This window comes from Alligator sinensis, unplaced genomic scaffold (assembly GCF_000455745.1).
Source record: "Alligator sinensis unplaced genomic scaffold, ASM45574v1 scaffold948_1, whole genome shotgun sequence".
Taxonomy (NCBI): domain Eukaryota; kingdom Metazoa; phylum Chordata; order Crocodylia; family Alligatoridae; genus Alligator; species Alligator sinensis.
In genome coordinates this window covers 120,434-129,111 of record NW_005843093.1, presented here as the reverse complement: position 1 = coordinate 129,111, position 8,678 = coordinate 120,434, and the positions used below count along the sequence as shown (strand labels likewise).

At 64.3% G+C, this 8,678-nt stretch overlaps 1 protein-coding gene across 1 annotated transcript in view; it reads right to left on the bottom strand.

The window, feature by feature from the left end:
- Positions 1 to 8,678, bottom strand: part of DCHS1 (dachsous cadherin-related 1) — a 31,338-nt gene that overhangs the window by 15,167 nt on the left and 7,493 nt on the right. Inside the window, 5 exon segments of the mRNA XM_025193726.1 lie at positions 1 to 8; positions 10 to 175; positions 297 to 533; positions 773 to 1,004; positions 1,142 to 1,330. The exon segment at positions 1 to 8 is cut by the window's left edge and continues 741 nt beyond it. Coding sequence (XP_025049511.1) covers positions 1 to 8; positions 10 to 175; positions 297 to 533; positions 773 to 1,004; positions 1,142 to 1,330 — 832 coding nt within the window.

The window sequence follows — 8,678 nt, the reverse complement described above, 5'->3', positions numbered from 1 at the left end:
GCATTGCGGAAGGCGGGGGGTGAGCCGCGGCGGGCCTGCACGTCCAGCACCAGCACCGCCTGCGCCTCGTGGTCCAGGGGCAGGCTGATGCGCAGCTGCCCCGAGCCGGAGTCGATGGAGAAGTAGCCGTGGGGGTCCCCCGAGGAGATGGAGTAGAAGATATCGTCCGAGTGGCCTGGGGGCAGGTGGAGGAAGGGGGCACTCAGTGGGGCAGAGTGGAGCCGGAGCCCCCCCGACCTTTGCCGCGGGCCGGAGAGCAGGGACGCAGGCTCAGTGCAGAAGACAGGGGGTCCTACCTGGGGGGTTCTGGGCCCGGACGGCACCGACGCTGGTCCCCTGGGGCGTGTCCTCGGTCACCGTGAAGAAGTACTGCGCCTGCTCGAAGACGGGGGGCGAGACGGTGCCAGCCACGATGCTGATGTTCACGTGGGCGTTGGGCTGGGCCACCAGCCCTCCGCCGTCCCGCGCCGAGATCGCCAGCTGCACCAACGTGTTGGCTTTGCCGCTCAGGGACCACGAGAGCGAGATGACGCCTGGCAGGAGGGAAGAGCACAGTCCTGGCAGGCTCTGCCTGCACCCATGCACCCTGCAACCCCTGCACGCTGGGCAGGGATGCAGGGACCCAGGGAGTAGCCGTGGGGAGCGAGGGGGCCTGGGGGGATCAAGGCCAGGTCCAGGGGATAGCCACAGGGAAGGAGCCAGCATGACACTAGGGAGCATGGGGTCTGCCCCGGCTGACCAAAGCCCCCCGGCCAGGCCCTGCAGCTCTTACCCGTGTCCTTGTTGAGGGAGAAGAGCGGGGGCGAGTTCCCGGCCACGATGTGGTAGGTCACTTTCCCATGGAGCCCCTCGTCCTTGTCGTGCGCGGTGACGCGCAGCACGGCCGTGCCCGGCATGCTCTGCGTGCTGATGCTGGCCGCGTACTCCACCGGGTAAAAGGCCGGCCGGTTGTCGTTCACGTCCTCCAGGAACACCTTCACGTACACCATGGAGTTCAGGCCGCCCTGGCGGGGAGAGGGACAGCGGTGACCCCTGCGCGGCGCGGCGTGGGCAGGAGGCAGGGACAGAGCGCCCACGCTGGACACATGGCTTTCGTCCCAGTGCTCACCGCTGGCCTCCCCGCCCCGGCCCGGCGGCTCACCCCATCAACAGCCGTGACGGTGAAGTCATAGGCGTCCGCGCCCTCGTCCCGGTCCAGAGGCTGCACGGTGCACAGCTGCCCCGTGTGCTTGTCGATGCTGAACTGCGTGGGCACGACGCTGCCAATGCCGGAGCCAACGGAGTAGGAGACGGAGCCGAAGGGGCCGCTGTCTGCGTCCGTGGCCGTGACCTGCAGGAGGCGCCGTGTCAGCAGGGACGTGCCCCAGCCCTGGTGCCACAGGGGCGGCTCCAGCCCCTCGAACTGGTCATCTTCCTGCCTCGTCACAGAGGTCCTGGAGCCTACATGAGGCATCTCCCCCACCTGCCCCCACCACGCCGCCTGCTAAGACCCCCCAGCCCCCATCCCACTGCACCAGCAGTGGGGATCCCCCCAGCCCCCACCCCACTGCATCCCCCTGCTGGGACCCCCAGTGCCACAGAGCTCAGCGTCCGCTGAGGACAGCGGCGACGCGTAGGGGGTGCAAGGGGTGCACATGCACCCCCTGACAGCCGCACTCGCCGCTTAGGCGATGGGCAGGGGGGGCAGTTGGGACCCCACCTTCCCCGGACTGCAGGATCGCCCGCAAGGGACCCCCCCCCGGTCAGTGGGACTGGTCATAGGGGAGGCACGTGCTCACTACCCCTCCAGCCTGGTGCCAGGGTTTGGTCGTCCCCCCCCGCCCCCTCCCGTCACCCCCCCAGGCGAGATGAGCAAGATCCAGCTGCTGCCAGGACCTGCATTGCTGAGTGATGAGCGTCCCCACCCCCGCCGGCTTCCTTCCCCCCGCACCGGCGAGTTAGTCACAGACACGTCTTCCTGAGGTCTGCTCTGCCCCGCTCCGGTCAGTCGGGGTCCAGGCTGGCGGCTCCGGCCCTGCTGCGGGAGAGCTGGGCTGCAGCCCCTGCCCAAGGGACCCGCTCTGCGCAGAGCTCCGGCAGTGAAGGGCTGGTTCCCGCCCAAGCCACGGGAGCCTGGACATGCCCCGCGTCTCCATCAGTCGGGCAGAACCTGCCCCCCCCACTGGGCTTCCCAAATCCCCCAGCCAAGGCCTCCCCGCAAGCCCCAAGCCTTGGCCCAGGCGAAGCTGTGGGGGGCAATGGCTCATGAAAGCAAGTTATTGCTGCAAGATTGTCTGGGCATGCTGGAGAGCACGAGCGAGTGGGCGAGAGGGAATATGCACTCCAGGCACACAAGGCCACCAGCTGCACGTGTGCACAGGAGGCTACTCTGTGCACAGGACTGCGGTGGGCATGCACAGGCCTGTCTGCATGCGCGACACTGCTGGACACACATGCCCAGGATAACAGGGCCAGGAAAAAGGGGCGAGTGCCTGCAAAATGGTGCCCAGAGCTGTGACAGATGCACATGCAAGGGACTGATGGGGGGGTGTGTGTGTTTGTGCGCGCGTGAGGGAGCGTGACTGCCAGTGACATAATGCATGGCATTGTGATGGCTGAGTGTGCAAAGGAGCGTGACTGCCCAGGATGTGGAGAATAGGACCATGTGGGCTACATGTGAGGGCGGGCCCCTGACTGTGCAATGGTGCACAGGGCATGCAAGGGTGTGCCCTTGCCTGTGGGATCATGTGCGGGGCATGCAAGGGCGGACCCCTGCTTGTGCGACTGCATGGGGTGTGTGACCGCGTGCCCCTGCCTGTGGGGTGTTGAGCGGGGCGTGTGGGCGCGTGTCCCTGCCTGTGGGATGGTGCACAGGGTGTGCAAGCACATGACCCTCCCTGTGGGATGGTGCCCGGGGCGTGCGAGGGCGTGCCTGCACTGCTCCTTCCTGAATCCCAGAACCTGGCTCCAGCCCCGGACCCCACGTGCCTCCCAGCATTGGAAGGGAACCCAGGTGTCCTGGCCGCCAGCCCCACTGCTCTAACCACCAGACCTTGCTCCTCTCCAAGAGCTGGGACTGAACCCAGGAGCCCTGGCTCCCAGCCCGTCCCCTCCCCCAACTCTAACCACCAGACCCCACTCCCTTCCCCGAGCAGAGAGAGGACCCAGGTGTCCTGGCTCCCCCCAGCCCCAGCACAACAGGCTCCACCGCCACCCCCCAGACGGTGAAAACCCCGGCAGCCGGGTCCCAAGGCAGGGGAGAGATGCACCTCACCGACTAACTACATCAGACACGTGTAGGCATTCACAAGCCCGATGCTACAAGAGGACGTGCATGTAGCAGCCCGTGCAATGTCTCCGACCGGCGCAGCCCACATGGCCCCTGGTCCCGAGGGACGGTTCAGTCCGCGGCTGGGTGCCACTCCGACCCGAACGCATTGACGCATTGATTCTGCACCTGGCCAGACCTGGGCCAGGTGCAGAACCAGAGCGCAGCAGCTGGCAGGGACCTGCAGCGGTCACCCGACATGTGTGCTCCGCTCGCACCCTCTCCAGGACTGTCAGCTTGCGGCCATCCTGCTCCCCACCCAGACGCCTGGGTCCCTCTCCTTCAGGGACCCCAACCACAGCTGACATCTGGGCACTGGGCCCCAAGCACGGGACTTTGTAGCACTTGCTGCCAAGCCCCACACCCTCCACGAAGCAGCATCCTGCTCCTCCGCCCCTCTGCCCATGGGCTGCACCCCAGGCCACCCCACGGGCCCGAGCACAACACCGCGCTCCCCTGTGGCAATGACCATGTCCCACTGCCCACGGGAGATTCTTCTCCGCTGTCACCGGCCACTCTTCCCCCATGCCAGCGCCCCAGACCCTCGCACACACGTGTCCTAAGTCACACGCAGCACCCACGTCCAGCACTCTGGGGCCCGGGAATGCGAGGCATCCGGGAGGGGCTCCAGCCGCAGAGCCCCTGATCCCTGCTAATCCGCAAGGAGGGGTCTGGGATTAGCCCAGCTGGCTGTGGATTCCCGCACCCCCGCGGGCCGCAGCTGGGACCAGGCACAGCCGGACACGATGCGACGCCCCGCGGGGCAGGGGAGCAGCTGCTCTGGCCATGCCCAGCCTGGCAGCAGGTGCCCGGCACAGCTGAGTCTGGCAGGGGCAGGACCGGCCCCAGCACCATCCCTCGGCCCCCGGTCCAGCACACCCCCAGGAGCCCTCACACACCCCAAGCTAGGCTGGAGAGAGCCCCAGATGGACCGAGCACCCCTGACGGGGGCCTCATCATTTGTCCAACGCCAGCTCAAGGCAGAACTAACCCAACTAAACCACTCCAGCCACGTGCCTGTCCACCCTGCTCCTGACAACCTGCCAGGATGGAAATGCCTCTCAGAGCCTGTGCCAGTGCCTGACCAGCCTCGGAGCCAGCAAGTCCCTCCTTGTCTTCAGCCTCGGTTTCCAATGCTGCAGCTTGGGGCCACTGCTTCTAGCCTCGTGGTCTAAGATAGGCGAAGGTGGAGCTGCTCAACAGCGGCTATGCCTCCGTCTTCACAACAAATCGAAGCAGCAGCCAGGCACCAAATAACGATTATCTGGATAAGGAAAGGGGCGAGCTGATAAGAGAGGGTCGGAGAGCTTTGGAAGGCCCTGAAAGGATGCAGTCAGTGCCCGGGTGGGTCCCGGAGCGGAGCCTAGGGAAGGGAAGTGCATCTGCAAGCATCTGGAGGAGCGAAGGCTGGTGGAAGCAGCCAGCCCGGATTTGCTAAGAACAAACAGTGCCAAACAAACTTGATTTCCTTCAGCTAGAGCCGGCTGGGCAGAGGAAGGCAACGCTGCGGCTCCCGCGTAGCTGGACTTGAGCAAGGATTTTGTCCAAAAGCCCCACACAAGCTTCTCCTAAACAAGCGGGGGAAATGTGGGCTGGACAAAGCTGCTATTAGGTGGGCAGACAACTGTCTCACTAGCCGCAAACCAAGGGCTGTTATATATGGACCCACGTCAGAACGGCAGGAGGCTTCGAGTGGAGCCCCACAGCGGCCTGGTGCTGTTTGATGGGTTTGTTAACGAGCTGGACGCCGGTTCTGGAGCAAGTCTGCAGGCGCCAAAGCTGGGAAGGATGGAGGAGCTGGGCACGTTCAGTTTGTGGAAACAGCGCTTTTCTCTCCTGCTGCACAGCAGGACGTGGACCGATGGCTTGAGGTTGCAGCCAAGTTGGCTTAGATTGGGGATCAGATAAAACCTTGTCACTGCTAGAGCAGGGGGCATCTAGACATCCAAGGAAGTGGGGGGCTCTCCATCACTGGAGGGGTTCAGGGAGAGGTAGGGCAGCCACTGGTCTGGGATGATCCAGGTGCCTGTGCTCTGCTATGGGGATTTCCCAGGTTTCTGGGCTTTGCTAGTTGCCTCCACTTTCTGCTCCAGGTGTTGGGGTGTTTTTAACCTTCCCCAGAGACACTGGGTGCTGCAACCCAGGCTGGGGATGGAGACTGGGTTGTGCCAATGCTCCTGCTGGCACCAACCCCACAGGGTCCTGGCTAGAGGGTCTTGCCCCTCCGCTCAGGGTCAGACCGATGCCAGATTTGGGGTCCCAAAGGACTTTTACCCTCTGGTCAGATTGGTATGGAGTGGAGGGGAGGTTGCCTTTCTCTGTAGCAGGGGCACAGCTCTCTTCCAGGACCTCTCAGGCGTATATTAATCACCTGTTATAGAAGCAGGACATTGCTGCAACCCTAGTTTCACCTGTGGTAGTTCAGGTGCGAGGTCCGTGTTGTGCCAGGGTTTATGCCGGTCTTACAAAGAGTTTAGATTCGTGCTTGTATAACATGGTTTGCACAGGGCTGATCCAGGCCCAGGCAGAGGTTGGACTAGATGTGACCTCTGGAGGTCCCTGCCAGCCCCACAGCTGTAGGATTTCTATGACTGTGAACACACTGGAGGATGGGAACGCAATTCAGACGGATCTCGACAGATCGGAAAGCCGGGCTGGAGATGCAGGATGCCGTTCAGTGCTGACAGGTGCTGCGCCCCAAGAGCAATACTTCAAAACGCCCATACAAAATGGGCAACACCTGGCTGGACAGCAGCATGAAGGAGAAGGGTCCAGGACAGTGATCCCCAGCCAGCGTGTCACAGCACCTTGGGAATCCCTTGAGACCCTTTCAAGGAGGATGTGGGGTGCCACAGACCTGTTCAATTTGCAAACAGGATTTACAAGACAAACCCCAGAGATTCCAAGCAGAAATCCACAGCTGGGGTCTTCCTGGGCTCTCTGCACCACAAAAACTGCTCTAGTATTTTTCTGCAGTCAAAAAAGAGTGAAAATCAAGAGCTGACCTTTCCCAAGGGGGTCTTGAGCTTATCCCAGGGTGTCCCAAGTCCCAAAAGGTTAAGACGCACCGGTCTAGGAGTCCTGGTAGAGCACAGACTCCACAGGAGTCTGCAGTGTGATGCAGCTGCGCCGTTTGGGCTGCGTCAAGAGGCATCAGGCGCAAGACACGGGAGGTGACAGTGCCTCTCTGCTCGGCCCTGGTCAGGTCTCACCTGGATCGTGTGTGCAGTTCTGGGCCCCACATTTTAGAAGGCCGGGGAGATGTTAGAGAGGGTCCGGAGGCAGCAACAAAGATGATCAAGGGCTTGGAAGGCAAGTCCTGTGAGGAGAGGCTGGAGGAGCCGGGCATGTTCAGCTGGGGGAAAAAGCACTGAAGAGGGGACACAACAGCAGCCTGCAAAAGGCTGCCAGAGACCAGAGCGAAAGGCCCTGTTCTCTCCTGCTGCAGAGAGAAGGACCCACAGCAAGGGCCTGAGGTTGCAGCAAAGCAGGTCTAGGCTGGATCTCAGCAAACACGTCTCCCTGTCAGAGCAGGGAGGCTGCGGGCTGGGCGCCCAGGGAAGGGGGACTGCATGGCTGGGGGGTCCCAGCGCAGGCTGCACAGATGCTGGGCAGGGGGTGTCCAGCAGCAGCGATGCCCGGAGCGTGCAGGGACACCCCGGAGAAGCCCCCACCGTGAGCGCTGGGAGCTCCCAAGGACCCTGCTCCCAGAGCCGGGGCTGGACAGGCACCTATGCAGCTGCAGGAGGAAGAGGCAGAGCTGCACCTGGCCCGGCCATGGCAGGAGATGAACACAGCTGGGATGAGTCCGTGGGGAGACACAGATGGACAGATCTGGCTGTGCAGCGTGGGGCGGTGCGGTCCCGCTGGCTGGCCTCCGGGTGCAGGGGAGGGTGGAGGTATTCGGTGGTTCCTCGCCTTTGGATGTAGGGCTGGGAGGGAATTTCCCCCCCTCCTGTTGCTAAAGGGGTCAGGGGTGCTCTTCACCTTCGTCAAGGCCGGGGGCTGTGCTCCTGCTTGGGCTCACCCCTGGAGTGTCCTGGCTCGAGGGTCTTGCCCCCTGGCTCAGGCTCAGACAGATGCTGCATTTGGCATTAGGAGGGAATGTGGCCCCACGGTCCGATCAATGCAGACTGGGGGGTGATCAGCTTCCTCTGCAGTAGGGTACACAGGTCTGCCGGGGGTCTCGAGTGCATTTAACACCCTTTGCCGCAGCAGGATGCCGACACCCTCATCCCCTCGTTACCTGGGGCAGGGCTGGGGGCTCTCGGTGCTGCACAGGGCGACAGCGTTGCTCTAGGAACTGGGCAGACGAGGACGCGTCTGGGACGGCCTGGGCAAGACAAACCCTACTCTGAGCAGGACGCGGGTAAGCTGCAGCCCATGGCCGGCCCGGCTGCAATGCCGGGGCTGCACCATGCTGCAGGGAGGCGGCTTGTTGTGCATGGGGCAGCGAGACGAGGCGACGCAGGGAGGGAAAGCGGGGCGGCCGGAGGGTCCCTGGAGCGAGGCCTCCCACACACGAGAACCAGCTGCGCTGGCCACGAGGCTGGCATGTCCCCCCGCCCGTTCCTGTGCAGCCTCCAGGGAAATCCCGGCACAGCGAGACCCGCACGGCTCAGCCCACGCCAGGCCACAGCACGTGCAGCGCCAGCGCAGCCTCCGCCTGCCCTATGGGGCTGTCAGGCACCCACAGCGGGGCCATGGGGCAGGGCCCCCATAGACCCCAGGGCCCACGGCGGTGCTGTAACACTGGGGAGAGCTGGGCCCAGCTCCACCTGGGAGGGGGATGCTCCAGCCTGCACGGGACACTCTCCCGGCAGTGCCCCCACACCGGCACTGGCCAAGGAAGACCTGAACCCACCTCCATGCCCTCCACTCCTGCCCCAGCCCTGGCTGTAGCTCAGGGCCCTGAGGGGTTGCGTTGCCCCCAAAGCCCGAGCTGCAGCTGCCCATCTCTGCAGAGCCAGGGGCAGGGGCAGGGGCAGCCTGGCCCCCCCAGACCGGGATGCGCCCCCAGCTCTGCTGCACGTCTGCCTCCGGGGCTGGGACAGGAAGGCGGAGGAGAAAGCCGCCAGCGCTGCATCTGCTGCTCTGCTCCCGCAGCCGGAAGAGGAGGCTGCGGGGCCGCACCATGAATAATGGAGCAGCACAGACATCGTGGCAGCGCTCGGGTTTCACGGCAGGCGCCGACACCGGGCCCTGCCTGGCAGCTCCGCAGGGCGCCCGCCCGCCCCCCTCACCCCTGCAGCCCCAGCCGGGCACCGCAGCCCCTGCCCCGCACAGCGCAGCGCTCCCGGTCACCCCTGTGCAGCACCCCTCTTGCCCCCCACTCCACAGCACCCCCTACTGCTCCCCTGCAGCAGTGCCC